General features: G+C 46.5%; 1 protein-coding gene across 1 annotated transcript in view; it reads left to right on the top strand.

Moving 5' to 3' along the window:
* Positions 1-1,537: 1,537 nt before the first annotated feature.
* Positions 1,538-22,796, top strand: part of Mlxip (MLX interacting protein) — a 58,352-nt gene continuing 37,093 nt past the window's right edge. The window contains exon 1 of the mRNA XM_032886415.1: positions 1,538-2,111. Within this exon, the coding sequence (XP_032742306.1) occupies positions 1,699-2,111 (413 nt within the window). The 5' untranslated portion in view covers positions 1,538-1,698. The remainder of the gene's footprint in view (positions 2,112-22,796) is intronic.

Below are 22,796 nucleotides of genomic sequence, written 5' to 3'. Positions count from 1 at the left end.
TGCAGGCACACACACACATGCATATGTAAGTATAGCCTGCTCAGTCCATTTAGCGCTGCTTGTATGTGTTTAGGGGTGACTATTTGGGCTTGGAAAACCTATCTTCTCCCTGGGGAACGATTCTTCCTCTCTAAGCATCATTAGTTGCCTGAACTCTTTATTTAGGAGGGGGCCTTGTGAGATTTCCCCCATCTGTCTTGGGATGTCAACTGGCACTATAGTTCTTGTTTAGGTCATGGAGATTTCACGGGTTAGCTTCCCTGTCACATATAGAAGACGTCCTGGTCTTTTTTCCTCTCTTATAATCTCTCTTGTGATAGTTCAAGGCCAGCCTTGTCCACGTAAGGACTACCTATCGAGGTTCTGTCTCCAAACAAAATCTTTTATTTATTTATTTTTTTAACATTTATTTATTGTGGGGAGCACAGATGCCACAGTAGAGGGTGGGACAAGTTGTTGGGAGTCCTCTTCTATCATGTGGGTCTCCAGGGTTGGAACAAAGTCAGGCTTGGCAGCAAGTGCTTTTATTTACCTGCTGAATTATCTCACTAGAGTTCTTAAAATAAATAAATAAATAAATAAATAAATAAATAAATAAATAAATAAATAAATTTTTTTTGAGACAGGGTCTCATGCAGTCCAAAGCTAACCTAGAATTTGGGGGAACTTATGATCCTCCCGCCTCTGTTTCCCTCCCGTTAGGATTGCAGGCATGCGCATGCGTTACCATGACTGGCTCATTGCTATTTTTAGGTTGATACAACTTTCTGGGGCATAGGAATTGCAGTAAAGAAAACTAGGCTCCAAACTTCCCCTTTTGGAATTTGGCTTCTGGGCCAAACTTCAAAACAATAGCGACAGTATTTTGATTTGTAGCTGAAGTTGCTGGGTCTGGAGGCAGACAGCTAGGCTCCTGCAGAGCTCTACTACCCTTTCAGAGCGGTGATGCCCAGGGGACATGCCTTAACACGGGAGAGCCAGTTTCTGCTCCTAAGGATGTGAGGACTCCATAAGCCGTACTCTTGGGTCTTGTTGGAACCTTAGGAACATCCCTTAGAGTTTAGGTAACTCGATCTTCGCATCAACAAAATGGGGACGGTAGTCTTAGCGCCCTACAAAATCAGGAAGGCTTTTGAGGACTCAGTTCCGGGTATGGAGGGAGAAAGCTGGCCAGAGGGGGGAAGGAGCCCCACCCCTACCCACCACGTGGAGTGCCCTCCTCGCCCGAAGTGAGGCCGCAGGGCTTTTCCCAGGCGTGGCGGAGGCGGGGCAGGGGCTGGGGCCAGACTGGTGGAACCGACAGCCAATGCCGCCCGAGCCCTGGCTCTTTGAGAGGCGCGGCCTGGCTTTTTTGTCCCTCAGCTCCCGGGCCAGCCGGAGGGGAAAGAGGACACCCAGGGGCCCGGCATGGAGGCGTGGCCTCCGGCTGTTTTTTTTTTTTTTTTTTTTTTTTTTTTTTTTTTTTCCTCCCAGAGAAGGAAAGTTTGCCCTGCGCCTTTAAGAGGTAGAGGCGAGCATCCGATTGGCTAAGACGAGCTGTGACATCACGAGGAGGCCGGCGCCCTCCCCCTCAGGCCGCGCGTTCCCGGGCAGTCTGCGCGAGGGCCGGGCCGGGCCGCCGGCCCTTCAGTCTTCTGTGCTTCTCTGCTCTCTACGTCGTCCCGGCTCCCGGGGGATGCCCCGGACCAGGTTCTCCTCATGGCTGCCGACGTTTTCATGTGTTCGCCGCGTCGGCCCCGCAGTCGGGGTCGCTCGGTGCTGCTCAAGCCTCAGGTGCCCGAGGACGACGACGACTCGGACACAGACGAGCCGTCTCCGCCGCCCCCCTCCGGCGTGGCCACTTCAGCCCGGGCCCACGCGAGCGCCGCGCCGCTGCCGCCTCGAGCCGGGCCGGGCCGCGAGGAACCTCCGCGCCGACAGCAGATCATTCACAGCGGCCACTTCATGGTGTCCTCTCCGCACCGCGAGCACCCGCCCAAGAAGGGCTATGATTTCGACACGGTCAACAAGCAGACGTGCCAGACCTATAGCTTCGGCAAGACCAGCTCCTGCCACTTGTCCATCGATGCTTCGCTCACCAAGCTCTTTGAGTGCATGACCCTGGCCTACAGGTAGGGACGCGGTGACGCCCCCACCCCACTCCCTCCCAGACCTGGCCGAGCCCCATCTTCACTCCGGTCTCTCCTTAACAAAAAAATCCCAGCTTGTCTCTTTGGCTTCACGCCGTTTCTCTGGGGGCTGCTTCTAGGAGGATTTGTGAGTCTGGGGTCTCCACCGTTGAGAGAGGCGCCAGGGTTCCGGCCTGTAGCCCTGTCAGCCGTTCCTGGGTTCTTCCGGCTTCGTGTTCCCCCATCCAGGCCCTCCCCTTCTCCAGTGCCCGTGGTCACCGGTTTTGGACAAGAGTTAGGTGTAGCTACAGGCTGCATGTTTGTTGTTGGTTTTTTCTTTTCTTTTCTTTTTTTTCTTTTGGCTCTGTGGACCCCTTCCTTTCTACTGCTTTTGTGTGTTTCCTGCAACACCCAACGGTTAAGATCACCTGTCCAGGGTGGCTAGGGCGCTGGCTGCACTATCTTAAAGATTGTGTAACGCCTTGGAGCCTGTTTCCTTGTCTATAAAGGGGGGGTGACAGTAGTGTTGACCTCCAGGGGGCTGCTCCAGGGAAGGATTAAGATAAAGGTAGAGTGTTTATTGGGCGCTCCTTAAATGTTACTTTTCCTCATTGTCCATGCATCTGGAGTCTGGGGTTCTCTCACATTTCATTTACAGAGAAGTTCTGAGGCAGGACCCTTGTTGCACGTAGGACGACTTGTGGAGTCTATTTTCCTGGGAAATTGGAATTTGTTTTTGTCTTTGTTTTGCTTGTTTGTTTTCTTTTTGAGCCAGGGTCTTATGTGGACAAGGCTCCTCTCAAACTTGCTTTTGTAGCAGGTGCTGGCTGGCTTTGAACTCCCCCTGACTGTCCTGCCACCTCTTCTCAAGTTCTGTGATCACAAACATATGCCTCTCACGCCCAAGTCTGACTAGAAGGTTTTCTGGCTGGCCCTAAAGTGTATGTGTGAGGTGTCCGTTTGTAGGGCTGACATCCCAGGCACTGTTCTGAAAAAGGGGATTCAGCTTTGGACAGAGACCTTTTTGTGAAAGTCCCAGAAATGCCTCTCCCTGGAGGGCTAACCTTTCTTTCTACCCTCTCATTCTTCTCCGGTGTGTCTACTACTTGTGCATTTTAGGCAGTTTTTCTGCCTCAGCCACAGACCTCCTCTGAACTGCTAGTGGCTAGAACAGGGCAGCTGGGTAGTAGCTTTAAGTAGGATCCTTGCTGGTTAGGCTTCTTGCTTTAGTAACTGTGTTAGCTTTGGCTTTGTGAGTCCTGCACAGCTGGCACAAAGAAGAAGTTTCCCAGGTGACTCCAGAGACCATGGCAAGAAGAGAAGGAATATCCCTAGGTCTTTTTGTGTTCCCTTGATACCTATGTCTCTGGGAGCTCACTGGATAACCTAGACTGGCCTCAACCTTGCAGTAATCCTCCTGCTTTAGCTTCTCAAGGGTTGGGATTACTGGTACTCCCATGGCCAGCCCTGTTTTGGTTTTGCTTTTAATTAATTTTTAAACTTAGCCTGCAGAATAGTAGGTTTAAGTGCGCTGTTTTCATTCCTAAGTGCCACACTTTATGGTTATTATTATTATTATGATTAATATTATTATTATTTTGAGACTGGTCATGCTGTTATCCAGGAGGTTGGTCTTAAATTCATGGTTTCAAGTGACCCTCCTGCCCCCTCACCTCCGCCTCTCTCTCAGGGAGGTAGATAAAAAGCCCCAACCATCCAAATTAAAAGCATTACTCAGTTGCCTGAAGTTAAAATACTAGGTGGTTGGCTCTGGATGGCATTTTCCCTCTCTGGAATAAGAGATTAGTCAACTTGTTCCTTTGTTATGTTTCTGGAATGCTCCCTCACCCCCATTTCCTCTGGTGGAGGTCTCCCTGATGGCTCATTCCTGCAGCATAGCCCTTCCTTCTGTCACCTTTGCGTGGCCTTTTGGTCAGGCTCCGCTCTGATTCTTAGATCTTGCCAGGTTGAGCTGGCCCTGAGTCTGTGAAGATACTCTGGTTTTAAACAGACAGGTGACGTGAAGCGAGCACTTACGTCGGGATCGGACTCATTTAGATTACAGCCTAAACGATTCTCTGAGAAATGCTCTTCAAACGAAATCAGAGCCAAAAGACAGGAATGTGTTTTTATTAAGAGAACTTAATCCTCTTTCTTAAAAAAAAAATTTTTTTTAATATAAACTTCTGCGTGTATAGGGAGAGACAGCTGTTTGAGCCATTGGAGGCTTGGGCTAGAAAGGTCTCACTTAGTAAGCTCTGCTAAAGGAAAAATAAGCCAGTCTTCCTTTGTGCTCTGTTTGGATAACCTAAAGGATTATTGAATAACACCAACCAAATAATCCCACCATTCTGGCACCTGACCTTTTCTGAGTTAATTTTCTTGATTGCAAAAAGCACCACTGGTTTGGCACAAGAAGCTTGTAAGCTCTTTGGGGTCACTTTCCAGCTCCGTGGGGTCACTTGCTTTTATTCTCATTCCTCGGGTGTAGTCTAGTACTGCCCTCGGTTTACCACCAAAGGTCCCTGGATGGACATCTGGTATTAACTTCCAACGAAGACACTCTTTGTGGCCTTCCCCGAGCTTAGCTGGCAGTGTGGCCGTTTGGTACAGATTAACTGAGAAGCTAGAGAAAGGTGGGTTTCTGAATCCAGCTTACCTGCCATGGCCACCAGCTGCTTTCAGAGAAGTGAGCTCCCTGTGGGGAGCAAAGCAGACCCCGCTCAGAGCTGCTGTGGCCTGGCCTGGCCTGGGCTCAGAACCTTCACTTTTTCAGCTTTCTCCTGCTTAGGCTGGGAGCAGGCCAGCAGGTCTTCTGTGTGACTGATTTTGGCCTAGGTTCTTTAGAGCTCCAGCTTCCAGTCTGTGGCATGGGCTCTTGGTTCTGCTCCCTGGTACACTCTGTGCTCTTTGTTTTGCTTTGCTTTGCTTTGGTTTCCTGTTAACTGCTGCCTCCCAGCTGTTTCCAGATGGGGCTCAAGAGCTTCTGGGGGAGGAACCAGAGATAGGGGAAGTTGTGGCTATTTATCACTCGATCCTGAGAGGTGGCCTAGGAGTAGCGAACATGCCAAGCAAACACTTCCTTTTTGGAGATGGAGTTTGTTTTGTAGGTCAGACTGGCCTGAAACTCATTGAAAATCTTGCCTCGGCCTCTGTCGTACTGGGATTTTAGGGGTGGCTGGATCATCAAATCGGATTCTGGCAACGTAGTAGGTTTTGGGGGCACAGGAGACTGTGAATATGTCTGTTGGGATTCCAGTTTCCCCATGGCTGACTTTTTAAAAAAAAAACCATGTTCTTCCCACTCGGGTAAGTATCCTTGAGGGAAGCATCTTGATTTGGATTTAAAACATGTGCTCAATTTCTGGCACACCCTGGAGGAAAAGGAATTCTTTTCAAGGCAAACTTGTGTGGCAGGTGACAGGGAGAGCAGCCTGGTGTCCGTTTCCTAAGCCATCCTGTCACTACTCTAGAATGAAGTGGATAAAACTTCCTGCAGGGTGGAAATTCAGATTAACTGTGATAATGTCTGTGATTGGCTTAGATTTGGCAAATTACAGGCAAGAGGAGGTTTACATTTTAACTCTATCCCCAGTCAACTGATGGGTAAGCTAGGCTGGTGGTGCATACTTGCAGTTCCCACACATGGAAGTCTAAGGTAGCAACTTCATGAGTTCAAGGCTAGCCTGGGCTGTCCTGGCTAACACTATCTACAAACAAAGAAACAACACAACCAAGCGTCTGTCAAGACTGTAGTTTCTCGTCTGTAACTGAAGAAAACAGTGTGTCTGATGGGAATCTTTCAGTGATGCTTTCAAATGCCTGCCTGACAAGCACTCCATAGAAGCAGTCTTGATTTGCCTGGGTCTTTTCAAGGCCTCTGTAGTGGAGCTGTGCACGTTAGGACATAGTTCATGGTTCTTGCCCTTTTAACATTTTAAGGAATGTCATGCATGTACGCCCCCCATATAGATTCTGGACTCATCTAGTGTGTAGCTTTTGTGGTTGGTTTTAGTTTCACTTCTCCTTTTGCTGACTTCTTTTGGTATATATCAGAGGATAGCAAGTGGTTTTTTGAGAAAAAAAAATTATTGTGTTTATTTTGAGATCTGAGAGCAACTTGTAAGTTTTCTTATTTTATCGTGTAGATCCCAGAAATCATCTTCAGATTGTCAGGCTTGGGAGCAAATACCTTTTATCTGCAAAGCCAATTTTCTAGACCTAGAAAACTCTTTTGTATTTAGGCACGAGAAGTCATTTTTTGTCAAGGGACTATTTAAGTGGGTATTTGGAGAGACATTTCTTGTTTTCTTCCTTTTTTTCTGTTTTCTTCTGTTTCAATTTTATTTTAGTTACATGAGTGCTTTGCCTGTATATATGTCTGTACCACATGCGTGCCTGGTGCCTGAGGAAGCGGTAAGCTTCCGTGTGGGTGCTAGGAACTGAACCCAGGTCCTTCTCAAGAACAAGTGCTCTTGACCACCGAGCCAACTCTCCAACCCCAACATTTCTCTTTTAAACATACATACATACATACATACATACATACATACATACATTACATTTGTGTGTGTGTGTGTGTGTGTGTGTGTGTGTGTGTATGTGTGTGACATGTTGATGTGTGTGGCTGCCAGTGTACTGGTGCCATGGTGCGTATGTAGAAGTCGGCTTCTGATATCTATCCTTCACCTTCTGTCTTAGAGGACAGGGTTTGCCACTGAAGCATCAGGCTAGCTGGCCTTTGAGCTACTGGGGAGTTTCTAGACTCTACTGTAGGAATACTGGTTTTATTATAGAATACTTTGTTTTACATGGGTCCTGGGAGCAAACTTGGGTCCTCACACTTGGCACACCAAGCACTTTATCTTCTGAGCCATCTCTCCAACCCCAGTCTTTTTTTTTTTTTTTTTTGGTTCTTTTTCGAGCTGGGGACCGAACCCTGGGCCTTGCGCTTCCTAGGCAAGCGCTCTACCACTGAGCTAAATCCCCAACCCCCCTGAGTCTGAATTGAAGTATTGGGTAGTATTGGGAGGCATGTCCACACCAGGTGGCTGTGTGTGTGTGTGGATGGTTTTGCTGACATCAGATTTTCCTTCTCCCCTGTATTGTTATCAGAAATCATGAATTCTCTTCCTTAAAGGGAAGCCTATGTTCCTCTTATCTTTTGCTCTTTACTAGTCCAGGACCAAATTTCCATTTTAAGTAGTGTCTACTGGTTAGTTGCTAGCCCTGTAGAAGGGTAAGAAAGTGTTAATAGAATTGGAAAAGAAAGGTGAGGGTGCAGCTCTTTGGCATAATCAGGTGTGATAGTAGACACCTATAGACCCAACCACACGCTTGGGGAATGGAGGCAGGAGGCCCCGAAGTTCAAGCTCAGCTACAGCCGTATATGGACTTCAAGACCAGCTTGGTCTCCAGGAGATCCCTCCCCCCCCCAAATAAAAACGAAAACAAATAAATTTGAGCCTAGAAGTTAGGGATTGAATTTGTGTGGTTGTGTAGATGTGTATATAGCATTTGTGTGTGTGCATGCAGGTACACATGTACATGTGTATGTAGGCATGCATGCAGAGGTCAGAAGTTAGTATCCATTCTCATCCTCTCTTGTTCTCCACCTCATTTTTTAAATTGCTCTCCATACCCACCTTCTATTTTGAGAGTTTCATTTTTTTTAAGTTTTTTTTTAAAAGATTTATTTATTTTATGTATGTGAGTACACTGTAGCTGTCTTCAGACACACCAGAAGAGGGCATCAGATCCAACTACAGATGGCTGTGAGCCACCATGTGGTTGCTGGGATTTGAACTCAGGACCTCTGGAAGAGCAGTCAGTGCTCCTAACCACTGAGCCATCTCTCCAGCCCCTGGAACCAACTTTATACACCTGCCTTTGCTGAATCTTGCTTATCTTTCTTTCAGTGGATTGGTGTTTGGGGAATGTTGGTTGGAGTGAGACAGTAGGATGATCCTTTGTTGGGGGACATTTGTATTGTTGCCCAATTGGACTATATGGTGGGCAGGTAACAGCACCCTTAAAGATGTCTGTGTTGGGGCTGGTGACACAGCTTGGTGGGTAAAGGCGTTTACCACTGAGCCTGATAACCCACACGGTGTAAAGGGAGATCAGATTCCCAGAAGGAGAAAGAGCCAACTCCTGTAAGTTATTCTCTGACTTCCACATGGGGAACTCCCGCCACCCCACACACGATCCCGCCTGTGCCTCCCATGTATGCACACACACGCATGCTTGAGTACTTGCTCTTCTTGGCTACTTTATTGGGTTCTTATACCTACAGTCTCCCTCCATCCCAATCCCTTCCAACCCCTAACACTAGGTAGGAAGGAAAGAAGGTTAGAAGGGAAAGGGGGTGTCAACCTCATTAGGCTGCTTCCTTGATTAGAGCATCCAGTCCAGTCTTTGTTGTCAGGATGTCTCCAGCAAGTGATCCAGGGAACAGCAGTGGCAGCAGGGGGAGCAGCAACCACCGTAGCCTCTCAGGGCTCTGGCATTTTTATTTCTTCTCAAGAGTCCCCAGAATTCTGAACAAAAACTATCTCCAGCAGGCAGAGTCATGCTCCTGCCAGGGCACGAGACAAATCACAGTTTCTGTGGACAGCCTGAAGCAGCCTGACGCAGCCCCACATCCCAGCCCTGGGATTAAAACAAAACAAAAAAAATTCCCACAGTTTAACTGGGATCTTAAAGAAACCAAAATTCTCACCTCCCACCCCCCACCTCTCCACCCCAAATGTAACAACAAGAAAAAGATGGTTATGTCCCAGTCCCCGGATCCTGTGAATATGTTACACAACAAAGTGGATTTAAGGCTGCAGATGGAATTAAGTTTGCTGATCAGCTAAGATTATCCAGGATTATCCGAGTGGACCCAGTGTAATTACAAGGGTCCTTAACAAGTAGTAGAGAGTGCTGAGTGAACTCTGTAGGAAAAAGACTAATCCTGATACAGCTAACTTTGAAGAAGAGTAGGGAAGAGACCGTGAGCTAAGGAATGTGGGGAGCTTTAAGAGAGCAGAGAAAAGGCGTCAACATCGTAGCTCACATTCTAGAAGGAATGCAGGCCTGTGAATCTATCTTGGTTTTCGCTCTGAAAAACCTAAATTTGATATCTGACCTTGAAAATTATGAAATAATAAATTTATTTCTATGTCACTAAGTTAGCGCACCGATAGGAAAGTAATACAGGTTGGTTTCAAAAGTTCTGCCTCTGTTCCTCAGTGCAGGGATCCGAGGTGTGCACCACCGTGCTTAGCATTTTTTCTTTTTTCAAGTGTGTAAGTCTGTGTACGTGTGCATGTGTGGATGTGAGGAAGCCAGGGCAGGATGGCAGGCGTCCTGCTCCATCGTCATTCTTGCTCCCTTGAGACAAAGTTTCTCGATGAACTTGGAGCTAAGCTGCAGGCCAGAAAACCCTAATGCTATGCCTGCTTTGCTTCACTGACTGTGCTCAGCTACACCAGCTTTTGTGTGGATGCTGGAGCTGAACTCCCAGGTCCTTACGCTGCTGTGCAAGTGCTCTTGTGCTCTTACCCACTACATATCCTTTTAACACCTTCCCCCTTCTATTCCCAAACAACCTTTCACCAAACTCACAATCCTCTTCTCCTAGTCTCTCAAGGGTTGGTAGACACTACAGTTGTGCAGTACTGAGCATGACCTAAGTTTCTTGAGAAAATGTTTCTAAGCACTTAACATTTCACCGAGCTTGGTGTGAATGTCTTTAAGCCTTCTTCCTCCGCAGAAGAGCGTGCAGCTCACTCTAGAATGGTACTGAGTTATGCTGAATATATTGGGCCCTGGTCCAGGGGGCTCTAGTGACAGGAGAGCCCTTGTCAAAGGAAATGTCCATAAAATGTATCGTGTTTTTGTTCTCTGTCTGATATAGCTTCTGTAATAGGGTATTGTACAAAGTCAGTTTGATGTTTTTGTTTTGGTACTGGGCACTGAACCTAGGACTTCATGCACTCTGGGTAAGTTCTGTACCCCTGAGCAACATTTCCAGCTTTTTTACCTTTTATTTTGAGACAGGGCCTCACTAAATTGCTGAGCTGGCCTGAACTTGTGATTCTCCTGTTTCAGCTTCCCAGATAACTAGGATTAGAAGTGCAAGCCACCATGCCTAGCTTCAGTTTGATTTTTGGTTTGGTTTGGTTTTGAGACAGGTCTCATGTAGTCCAAGCTAGCTTTTGAGGATGACTTTGAATGTGGGAGGATATTTGGTGACACTGTGAACCTTGACATTGTGTTATTTACTGTTGGGCCTGACTCAGCCCTTAGTACACATACACACTTCAATATCAAACAGCGAAGGTAAAGTTAGTTTGCAGAAGGAGTCACCCATGTTGGAAAGCGATGTCTAATGAGAGGCAGACAAAGGGATGAATCAGAGAAAGATTTGACAGAATAGGATGTGCCCAGCTATGTCGAGAAGAGAGAGGAAAGGGAAGCTACTTAAGAGAGTGTGAAGAGAGAGGAGGCAGTCTTATCAAGACAGCTAGAGAGAGAGAGGTTGCAGAGAGAGAACAAGCTTTACACTGATGAAGACAGAATGAGACAGAGAATGAGGAGGCCAAGCAAAGCAAATAGTCAGAGGCCGAGAGAAGCCCGATTGAGTCAGTCAGCTTGGAGAGGAGTTGGAGCCAGAACAGTTGATGAGTTGAGTCAGCCGGCCATTGCTCAGAAAGACCTAGAAAGGGTGAGTTTATTCAGCAGTAAGTCTTAGAGGTTGAAAACATTCTGAGAGAGTGAGTGAGTGAGCGAGGGTGGGGAGAGAATGCATGTGTGTGCATATGTATACCTTAGGCCATGTGGACAGCAAGAGTAACCTTCCTGGGTGTCGGTTCCTGCCTTCCATTGCACATGCGAGGCTGCCTGCTTCTCAAGCGTCTCCATCACTGCCTCTCACCTTGCTGGAGCAGTGCTGGGATCACAGATGCTGACAGCTGTGCCCAGCTGCCTGGGGATCCTCACACTTGCAATGTAAGCACCTTACCCACTGAAGCACCCCCAGCCTGACCTTGAACTTTTAAAAAAATTTATACCTTGACTTTAAAATTTTTCCTTCCTTTAGATTTATTTATGTGCATGTATGTCTGTAAAGAGTGTGTCAGATCCCTGGAAACTGCAGTCATGAATAGTGATGAGTTGCCATGTAGGTGCTGGGAATGGAACCTTGGTTCTCCCGAAGAACAAGTACCCTTAAGCAAAGAGGATCTCACCAGCCCTCTAACTTTGACCTCTTTTTTATTGTTTGTTTGCTTTTTTGGTTTTTTTGTTTGTTTGTTTGTTTGTTTGTTTTTTGAGACAGGGTCTTACTATGTAGCTCTTGATGTCCTGAAACTCACTATGTAGACCAGGCTGGCCTCAAACCCACAGACATCTACCTGCTTCAGCCTCCTGAGTGCTGGGACTAAAGGTATTGGCTACTATCCCTGGCTGACTTTGAACTCCTAATCCTGTTTTTATGTCCCAAGTACTGGGATTACTAGCATGAACCACCACACTCCAATGAATTCGACTTGTTTTGAAGGACTTCTATGATGGCCCATGAAAGATTCAGATTATTCTTTTTCCAGAATCCAGTTACATAGTGGGTATAAAATGTACAGTTCCGGCAACCAGTGATGATCTTCTGTCTTCTGTTGAAACTCCTTTGTGCGGTTAGAATTCCAGGCCACAAAGGCTTGTGTTTCAGGCCAAGCTGTTTGAGTCACAAGCTTTAAGCACTCTGATGCCGGCTTGAGGAAGGGTGCTGGGGGCTATGGAGACTGGAGCTAGAACCAGATGGGAGAAGGATAGGATGATGGGAGGGCGAGAAAGAACTGCCTTTCCAGATAGTGGCTGAGCAGCTAAGACTAGCAGTCCCCTGTGTAGCTGGTGTTGTAGACCTTGGCTTCTAGGGTGTGGGGGGGCAGCTTCCTAGAGAAGGGCTTGCCAGGGGTTATCAGAGTAGTGGGCCTCACACTCATCACTGAATCCTGCCCAGTCGAGGAATCTGTGTCTGTTCTTTAAGCTGTGTTGCTCTCTCTTGTCTCCCCGAACTCTATGGGTTTATAATTGTATTCTCTCCCCACCTCATTTTGTTTGAAACAGGGTCTCACCTCACAGCCCAGGCTGTTCTCACACTCATGATAATCCTCTCTGCTGTGCCTCTTGGAGAAGGCCTTTGGGAAGAGAGACTTTGAGTTTGTAGGCTGCTTTCTGAGTGGTAGGCTTTTCCTGCTGCCATGCATCCATCCTAAATGACACTTTTATTCATGTGATTTATTCAGAGAGATAGCATCTGATCTCCCTACTGCCACGCATCCTAAGTGATGCTTTTATTCGTGTGGTTTAGTTCAGAGAGGTAGCATCTGATCTCAGATTCTCTAAAGAAGCTTTAGCTTAGCTTGATATACTGTGCCATCAGAACAGCCTCTAGGGAGGCCAGGGGCAGAGGGGAACCTCACATATGAAAGATAAATCTAGAAACAGGGTTCCTTGTCTTTAGCCTTTGAGCCTTAGACGTGAGCATGGAGATCCTGCTTGGGTAACAGTGTAAACAAAGGACTGGGGGACTCGGAATTGGCCAGAGCAAACCATGAGGAGTGGTGGTGGCACAGCCTCTCTGTTGAAAGTAAGAGGTCAGTTTTCTTTTCCGACATTCTCCTCAGCTGGCACACAGGCAAGCAGCACCACACCCAGCTCCACTGTGGAACTGGAGACTGCACCCTTGTGCATGCTAGACAAGCACTGTAACCTTAGGGACCCCGGCCTCTCACACCGGTTGTTAGAAAGGACATTTGCTATATTAGTTTGCTGTTTTCCAGTGGCATAGCAGGGCATTTAAAATTGTTTCTTTTGTTCTTTATCCAGCAGATCTCTGCCTTGCAGACCTCTTTCATCTCTAGTCAGACAAGTTTGTGTTTTACATGATGGGGTATAATTTACAGACTATAACATGTGCCCATAACAGTTGAGGAATTGTTTTTCTTACCAGTATCGCAGTGTGCAGTCCTGTTTTAGGGATCCCATCACTTAGGTATGATTGCCCTTTCTAGTGAACCCCAGTCTCCAGCACAGCTCCAGGTCACTGCTCATCTTTCTCTGGATTTGTCTTTTCTAGAAATTTCCAATATTTGTGATCATATGATATGTGGCTTTCTGAGTCTGGCTTCTTCTTTGACTTAGTGTAATAATTTTTTCCCATCCATCTATCCATCCATCCATCCATTTATTTATTTCAGTTTTGACATACTCTTGTGTGACCCAGCTTGGTCTCAGCCATGTAGCACGGTGTCTGTACAACCTTGAACTCCTGAGCCTCCTGTAGCCACCACCAAGTGCTGAAATTACAGGGTGTGTACCCAAACCTGGCTTACCCTGTTTTAAAGGTCATCTGTGTGGTAGATGTGTCATATAGTTTATCCTTTCACATTGCTAAATAGTATCCATTCACAGATACACCACTTTTAAATTCGTTTTATATGTATGGGTATTTTGTTTGTTTGCATGTATGTCCATGCACTTGGTGTCTGTGGAGGCCAGAAGAGAACATTAGATCCCTTGGAACAGGAGTTACGGGGGGTTGTTAGCCACCATGCGGGTACTGGGAATTGTTAGACAGGGGCTCAGTATGTAGCTCAGGTTAGCCCAGAATTCATTATGTACATCAGGCTGGCCTCATACTCAGAGAGATCCTCTGATTCCTTTGCTGAGATTGAAGGTATGCACCACCTCACCCAGCTACAGACACATTTTACTCTGTGCTGTGTACATGTTTGCACTTGCAAGGTGGAGGTCAGAGGTTGATGTCAAGTGTGTGCCTTTATTGACGTGCCTTACCGTATTTTTTCGGAAGGATATTTCTCAGAATATTCTTAGCTCCAGAGTTCTTGTTGCCACTTCCCCAGTGCTACCTATGTGGTGCCCTTGCACAGCCTTTTTACGGTGCTGGGAATGACACTCAATTCCTTATCTTTGGTTTGGCAGGTACCTTACCAATGGACCAGTGCTCAACCACCATGTTTTTGAGGGATTTGGAAGTATTTCATTATTGGATATTGACTTTCCATTAGGAATTTCCTTACAGGGTGAAGATAAAATGTATAGGAAACATGAGGAACGATATGGGACTAGAAGACTTAGGACAATGTGGCCCTGGATGGGGACACTTTACATAGCTCATGATATTCAGGGAGAGAAATGAGCAAGATAGACCAGACTTGTGGGTCACCCACCATAGTTATTTTTCTTCTATAGACCATAGTTTTTGATATTATGCTAGGAACAGATTGCATTCAGTAATAAGAAGTGGGGCTGGAGAGAGGCTGAGTGGTTAAACACTGGCTGTGCTTCCAGAGGCCCGGGTTTAGCTCCCAGCACCATCATAGGACAGCTTACAACATAATAACTGCAGTGCCAGGGGGTCTGATGCCCTCTTTTTGTCTCCACAGATCCTTTCACACACATCGTGTACAGACACAAATACAGACGAAACACTCATATGCTCACAATAATAAAATATGTATGTATGGGCTGGAGAGATAGCTCAGTGATTAAGAACACTGGCTGCTCTGCCGAAGGACCGGGATTCATCTCCCAGGACTGACGTGATGGTTCACAGTCTTCTGTTCTGGGAGATCTGACACCCTTTCTGGTCTCTACAGGCATGAGACACACACGCAGAGTGAAGTTACTTATATGCAGACAAGATACCTCCATACATAAAATACAAATTAAATATAATAAAGAAATCTATAAAAAATCAGAAGTACTATGCGGAACAGCATGGTTGAATGTAAGACACCTGCCAAATGAAACAAGTTTAATGGACTGGAGGTCTAGCTCCGTTGGTAAAGGGCTCACATAGGATTCATTAGGCCCTTGGGTTAATCTCTACCCTGTGTACACTGGACATGGGGCAGATGATTTCAATCTAGCACCCAGGGAATGGAAGCAGAGGGATAAGGTCATCCTTGGCTACATAGTAAGTTTTGGGTCAGCCCATGGTCATGAGAAGCTGCCTTTAAAAAAAAAAAAAGCTTTAAGTATTTGACTCAACATAATACAGTAACCCAGAAGAATATCTGATAACATTTATATGCAATTCTAAAGTAGGCTAAACTAATCTATGGTAAAAGCAAGGAAGATCAGTACTGTGAGTCAGGTGTGGTAGCCCAGGCTGATAATGCCTTACTCTGGAGTATTCAGAGTTCTAGCCAGCCTAAGCCTCATAGGATGCTCAAGGGCAGCCTGGGTATGCCCTGTCAAAGAAAGAAAAAGAGAAGGGAATACTAGCACTTGTTTCAAAAGGACTAGAGACAGAGGCTGTCTAGGAAGAAACGCCAGAGACGTTTCTAGATGGTACTGATTTCTAGCTTATTTGTTATTGTTTTCACTGTTCACCACTTTTATTTTATGGTGTGTGTGTGTGTGTGTGTGTGTGTGTGTGTGTGTGTGTGTGTGTGTGTGTTTGTTCGTGTAGGAGCTCACATTATAGCCTAGGCTGCTCTTGAACTCGTGAGCCTCCTTCCACTTCACAAGTGCTGGGATATCCCTGGCCATTCAGAAGGAAAAAGTAGGGCTGGAGAGATGGCTCAGCGGTTAAGAGCACCCGACTACTCTTCCAGAGGTCCTGAGTTCAATTCCCAGCGACCACATGGTGGCTCACAACCATCTGTCATGGGATCCGATGCCCTCTTCTGGTGTATCTGAAGACAGCTACAGTGTACTTATATATAATAAATGAATAAATCTTAAAAAAAAAAAAAAAAAAAAAAGAAGGAAAAAGTAGGGGCTGGAGAGATGGCTCAGTGGTTAAGAGCACTGATTGCCAGAGGTCCTGAGTTCAATTCCCAGCAACCGCATGGTGGCTCACAACCATCTATAAGGAGATCCAATGCTCTCTTCTGGTGCGTCTGAAGAGAATGACAGTGTACTCATATACATAATAAATACATTTTTAAAAACCCACAAGTATTTCTTCATATTTTAATAGTATCTATAAAGGATCTTATTTGGAACATGTGGGACTAGGTAGATGTCTTCAGTATGTCAGTGACTAGAAATCCTATGATTGTTTTCAGTGTACAGGGTGAGTGCAGGAATAGTTGGGGACTGACCTTGTCTGAGGCTTCCCTGAGAACAGAGGCGTGGGAAATAGTTTCTAGGTCTTACACAGGAGCTTGCCAAATTACTGCCTTACAAGCTATCCCTTTATGACCTTTCTCCTCTTAATATTGTTTATCTGGGTCAGAAGTCACAACCTTAAATGTCTACAAGAACCAGGATACAAAGCAGGCCATCTCTGATGTGTTTTCTTGTCCTCCTTTGGAAATCATAGTTTCAGGGAAATATGTATTAGGGAAATATCTAAGCTGCAGTAGACTAGCCCAATGATGAGAAGGCAGCAGGAGCGTGGGACCTGTTGTGAACTAGACTCTGCGCCTGAAGGCAGTTGTCACTCAGTTCCAGGCGATTCTTGCTCTCTGGGATGCCAGCTCAGTGTCACATTGGCATATTTGAAAAGTCAGAAGAATGCAGTTAGATTGTTTTTCCCCTTTCAAGATAGACTCTGTCACTGCACTACAGGGCTCCCATGTCCAGAAATAGGGTTTGGCGAGGACTCTACTTTTAACCTCTGATTCCGTTTGTCATTGAAGGCTTAAGTTTAGTTATCAGGCCCTTGAGGCGCTGAGTTGAATCTAGGCTAGATTTAAGTTTTACGATAAATGTAGTGTTGTTTGCCCATTTGGCTTTGGCACAAGGACCATTCTGTAGGATCCTTCTGTTTTATGTGCCTTCATGCTGTGTGTGAAGTCACAGGACTGTAATCTGATAGTAAGTCTGAAGCTGTCTAGTGGAACCCCAGGATTTCAGGCTCCTCAGAGGTCATTGCGCTGAGTTAGGAGGTGCTGAAGCCATGGTGTTGACCCCTTTGGCAGGTCTTGGCCTCTGGGTGACGTCAGCTTTACATCATCTCACCCTCATGGCCATCTTTGACTAGACTCAGGCCGTCCAAAAGTGGACCTTGGTTGGTCACAGTTGAAACAAAGCTATAACCTTAAATTAGACTGTGATAGTCTCCTGCTTTGTTCCCAGCCTACATATTTTTTTTTTATTTATTCTATATAAGTACACTATAGCTGTCTTCAGACACACCAGAAGAGGGCATCGGATCTCTTTACAGATGGTTGTGAGCCACCATGTGGTTGCTGGGAATTGAACTCAAGACCTCTGGAAGAGCAGTCGGGGCTCTTAACCACTGAGCCATCTCTCCAGCCCTACATATTTTATTGCTGTACGTGAGTCTGTCTGTCTGTGCAGTTGTGTTTGGGGTGCTTTCCATAGCAGTGGATATGTCCTCTCAGGCCCCTCAATGTATCCCTGACTATCCTCCATTCACTTGTGCAGTCCACCTTGGATATGTTCCTTAGCCTTTCCAACTGTTTCCTTCTCTCTCTCTCTCTTTGATCTGATTTATAACAGGGTTGGCAAATAGCTTTATGATCTGTAAGTGCCATTACTTCTGCTTCTGAGAAGATTAAAATAGAATTTGTTTTTATCAGAAATGTAGCACTTTCCCTGCCGAGACATGTTCGCTGAAAGCTGGGGAGCTTTTCTCAGCTTAGACGCTTACTTTGGAGTCTGGCTGCATTTCCAGGCCTCTTTCCAGACTTAACACATCATTATTCTCTGTATCGTAGTATTTTATTTTTATTTTTTAGTGACACAGGGCCTTGACATTGTAGTTCATATTGGTCTGAAACTCACTGTGTAGCCCAGGGCTGTCTTAAACATGGCAATCCTTCTGCCTCAGTCTGTTCACCGTTGAGATTATAGGTGTGAGCTGCCAAGCCAGCCATTGTAGTTGTTGGACGTTAGGATGACATTATAACCTTAAGAGACAGCTCAGAGGGCAAGTAGCCTTGCTGGCAAGCCGACACCTCAGTTTGATTCCCGGGACCCTTATGGTAGGAAAACTGTCTTCCCAGGGTTGTCCTCTGACCTCTGTATGCATACGGGGGCATGTGAGTGAGAATGAATATATTGACATACAAAATGAATAGATACAAAATTAAAAGCCCACCTTCTTTTTCTTTTAAACTGAATTTTTATTTTACTATAGAAAATTTAGAAACTGTGGACATAGATTTTGAAAACTAAAGACGGGACACTCAGGGATAATCTCTCAGCTTCCCAGCGTTTATCTGTCTACACCTCGTTCTTAAATTGTTTTTGGCATCTGGGTGTACACACTCTTTCTTCTTAGCAGATTGTGAATACCTCTCCAAGTCCCCAGTCGCTCATCAGCAATATTTTCAGTGGCTCAACAGGATCTCATTGTGAGATGTGTTATTATTTATTTAATCTCTCTGTTGATCCTTGAGAATATTTCCATGGTAAATTTTTATAGTGCCCCAGGGCCCCTGGTGTTTTGTTTGGTCTTGGTTTTTTTTGGAGAAAAGATATCATATAGCCCAGCCTGGCCTTGAACTATGTAGCCAAGGATGACCTTGATCCTTCTGCCTCTGTCTCCTTAGTACCCCAATTACAGACATTTGCCACCACTTTCTGCTGGGCCAACTTATACTAATCCCTGTCTGGGTTGGCTCCCTGCTCTGAAATGTCCCTCTGCATCCCCTCCTTCCTGGTAGGATCCTTTACCCTGAGAACATTTTTGGCACTACCCTATATCACCACATTAGGCACGCTCACCTGTCACTCACCCCACCCTCATTTGGGCAGCTGTGTGTGTGGGAATGGTGATTTTTGTTGCACGGCTGAACAGGGCCTCTTCTGTGCCCTAAGTTGCTTATTTGAAAGCTTCCTGGGCTGGAGAGATGGCTCAGTGGTTAAGGGCACTCACTGACTGCTCTTCCAGAGGTCCTGAGTTGAATTTCCAGCAACCACATGGTGGCTCACAACCATCTGTAATGGGTTCCGATGCCCTCTTCTGGTGTGTCTGAAGACAGCGACAGTGTGTTCACATACATAAAATAAATAAATCTTAAAAAAGAAAAAAAGAAAGTGTCTTTTATTTTTCACGTATGTACCTGGCAGAGGGTCTGGGGACAGTTGTCAAGTTGCAGCCTACATGCCCCTGTTGTGCTCTGAAGGCTGACAGACCTCAGAGGCACTGGCAGGAGTGTCTTTGCCCATGAGTGCTGTCCACTGGTCTTCCTTTGTTCCAGAGGCAGGGATGAGGGACAAGGGCTTGATGAAGAGTGCAGTGCTCAGTGGCTACCCAGCAGTTAGCTCACCTGTGCTGTTGGCTTGCTGTAGATACTTGTTCCGGAGAGTTCCAGACCGCCCACTGGCTGATCCAGAGAAGGACGAGCTGACTGAACTCTGAAACACTATTTAAACACTGTCAGGTAGAGGCTTGAGATGCTGACTGGTCTCTAGCCTTGGCAGCCATCCTTATAGCTGCTTAAGGAGTTTCTCTGGTATGGACAGTTCTACCAACAGTAGTCCACGTAGAATGCTGGGCAGAAGGCCTCTTGAGCAGATTTTAATTAGTTGTCTGACTTGCCACATATTGAGGTGGGGAACCAGGGAAAGGGTCAGAATTCAGGTGTCTGTGTCCTGCTGTCCTTGTTCTTGACTTCTTGGTGAGGGCTCAGCAAATGCTCTCTTAGTATGGCCCCCGTCCACTAAACACTGCTACCCTTCAGTTCTGGGTGTGAGTGCTCTTTTGTTGGTGATGCTAGGGGTCAAAGGGCTTCATACATGCTAGGGCACACGCTGCCACTGAGCTCTATCCCTGTGCCCACTGTTGAAGTCCATGGTTTTTCCCAGTGAAAAGCTCTAATAGAGACCATAGTGCACACCTTTAATCCAAACACTCTGGAGGCAGAGGCAAGTGAGTCTCTGCAAGTTCAAGGCGGCCTCGTCTACACAGCAAGCTCCAGGCCAGCCAGGAGTGCATAGTGAGACCCTGTCTCACGAAAAAGGAAATAAAGAAAAAAAAGGGGGGGGTGGGACAGGACAGCTGTGCTACAGGAAAATCTGCCTTCAGAACAGCAAAGATCACACTTATACGTCAGCTGGGTATCGTCCTTGATGATGTCCTTGCACAGCACCTGAGAGCAGGCGTGCAGGTGAAGCTTACCTGTGCCATGCACAGCCTCCCCCAGCTACCTGTAGATTGCAGTGGAGCAGGTGTGACCAGCATGTGTGGCCACCTGCGTCTTCCCAGATAAGTCTGTTTGCTTATCTGTATTGCTGGCTCCTCGGTGCTCTGGGTGTATGTGAAGTGCAGGAGGTGACAGTCCCATTGGTAAAGTGGGTACACGGTGAGCAGAACAGGGTGTGGTGTGAGAAACTGTAGTCTGCTTTTCTTCCCCAATGTCCAGCGGGAATGCCCTTCTGTTTTGTGTCTTAACAAACCCAAGGGAGAACTTCAGGGCCTTGTAGAGATGGGGAGTAGCCATCACAAGTTGGGAGCACACATCAAGGTCTTGAGTGTGCTTCCCTCCCAAGTGCCTGTAACGTGGATGGCAGCACTGGGGAAACCATGATGCTTTGGATCTTTGCTTCCTCTTGGCTTGGTTGATGAAGAATTTATCTGCAAGTCAGATTTAAATGTGTCCTGGGAGCCTGAGGAGGGCTTCTGAGTTAGGAGACAGTGCACAACAGCCAGTTGTGATGATGTGTCATCTCCAGAGGGCAGTTGGAGGCCTTCTCAGGAGGGTTGACTAATATTGGTTTATGTGCATAATTTGTTTTCCTCTTTTTTTTAGCATGATGTCTCAAAGTCACGGGGACTGGAGGATAGAAATCAGGAGGGGAGGGCAGGTTTTCAACCAGCTCTTGTTGGCTGTTGCAATCTCCCGACAAAGCCACTATTGTTTGGATCAATTGCCAGTTGGTTTGGTTTGAATTGCTCTGGCTTCTTTTTTTCTACTTCTGCTCCACTCTTCCTGGGGCATGCATGCCTGGAAGAGGGAGGACCACCAGTTCCACTGGGAGGGCACCATTTCCTTTGCCTTCCTAGAGCAGACTGCTGTGGCTGGTCCTCATAGGCATCCCAGTACCGTCTTGCACCATGGCTGGGCTATAGCCAGTGTTGCCACTTAGTAGTGTCCCCGAAGCATCGAATTACCAGGAATCATGCTGCCTGATGGTGGCCTTGGCCTTACTTGGCACTGGCCTGCTTCATGCAAGGACCACCTGCTCTGGCACGGCTGTCTGATTGCTGTTGCCACGGCCACAGCTGACCTCCCAGCCAGTTTTTTGGCCTAATGCCTGCCCCCGTCTTGTGTACATGTTTCAAGCTACAGAGGTAATCAGCAAAAGCCAGGAATTCCTCTGGCTGAGCTCTCGAAAGGCAAAGAGTGAGCCTCAGAGCTTCCCTTACTTGGTTTCTGAGCTAACTTGAGAGTGCATTTTCTCACCATATCTCAGATCTAACTCCAGACATTTGGGAACTCCCAGCCCCAGTGGGGGAGAACATCAAGAACTGTGTTGGGTGGAGGTGGCCATCTAGGACAGCGTTGGTAGGTACCAGGTTAAGATGTTCTTGGTGCATTAGAATTACTCGCTCTTCAAGTGTGGTATATTACACACTGGGTTCTGAACAGCTAAGGAGGAAGTACATTGTGGGAAAATTTGTGTTTGAGACTTTTGTCTCAGACAGCCAAGTTAAAAGTGCTTCTCTTTTTCAAAGTTCCCCAAAGATGGGAGTGGAGCGCATAGCAGCAAAGCTAAGTGGCAGAGGGATGTAAAGCAGCCTTCTCCACCGGCCTAGCGGTTACTCAGAGACAGGCTCTGGAATCATCGTCATAGTTTGATAGAAGGGACATAGAGAAGTCTTAAAAATGAATTACAGATGCTTAACCTAGTGTGTTGGTACGTGCCTGTAGGCCCAGGCATGCGGGGAGGTTGAGGCAGAAGCGTCTACTAACTTCAGGACCTTATTTCCATCCCATAAAATGAAGAAGTTGCTGGGCGTGGTGGTGCAGCACTTGGGAGCCAGAGGCAGGTGGATCTCCAAGTCTGAGGCCTGTCTAGTCTACACAGTGAGTTCCAGGACAGCTAGGGCAAGACAGAAAACCCTGTCTCAAAAAGCGAGCAAACAAAAAGTGAAGAAGTCAAATAATACTGAGTAGGGCGACTGGTAGCCATCATCCAGGGCTTGAGAGATACAAGCAGGAGGATCAAGAATTCAGTCATCTTCCCTTTACATAGCAATGAGGCCAGCCTGTGTTACATGAATCCTATCTCAAGACACCCACTACTAACGAAAAAGTAGCTTTTCCTAGGTCGTTGCTTTGACTTTTGTGGAATTAAAGCTGTTTTGCTACTAAAATATGTTTGCAAGGGCTAGCAAGGTGGCTCAGTGGGTGTTTGCTGCATGTCTTAGTCAGTGTTCTGCTGCTGTGAAGCAAAACTATGACCACAGCAACCTTTATAAAGGAAAGCATTTAATTAAGGCCTTGCTAACAGTTTCAGAGGCTTAGTTCATTATCACCATGGCATAGAGCATGGTGGCAGGCATGGTGGTGGAGAAGTAATTGAGAGCTACATTCTGAACTGCAAGTATAGGGTGGGGGACACTGGAGTCCTGGCTTGGGCTTTTGAAACCTCAAAACCCAACCCTAGTGACATTCTTCCTCCAACAAGGCCACGCCTCTTCCAACAAGGCCATGCACACCTCCTAATACTTCTCAAATAGTGTTATTCCCT

This window comes from Rattus rattus, chromosome 16 (assembly GCF_011064425.1).
Source record: "Rattus rattus isolate New Zealand chromosome 16, Rrattus_CSIRO_v1, whole genome shotgun sequence".
In the NCBI taxonomy this organism is placed as follows: domain Eukaryota; kingdom Metazoa; phylum Chordata; class Mammalia; order Rodentia; family Muridae; genus Rattus; species Rattus rattus.
Note: the sequence above shows the minus strand (reverse complement) of the source record. Positions and strands in the feature narration are given on the sequence as shown.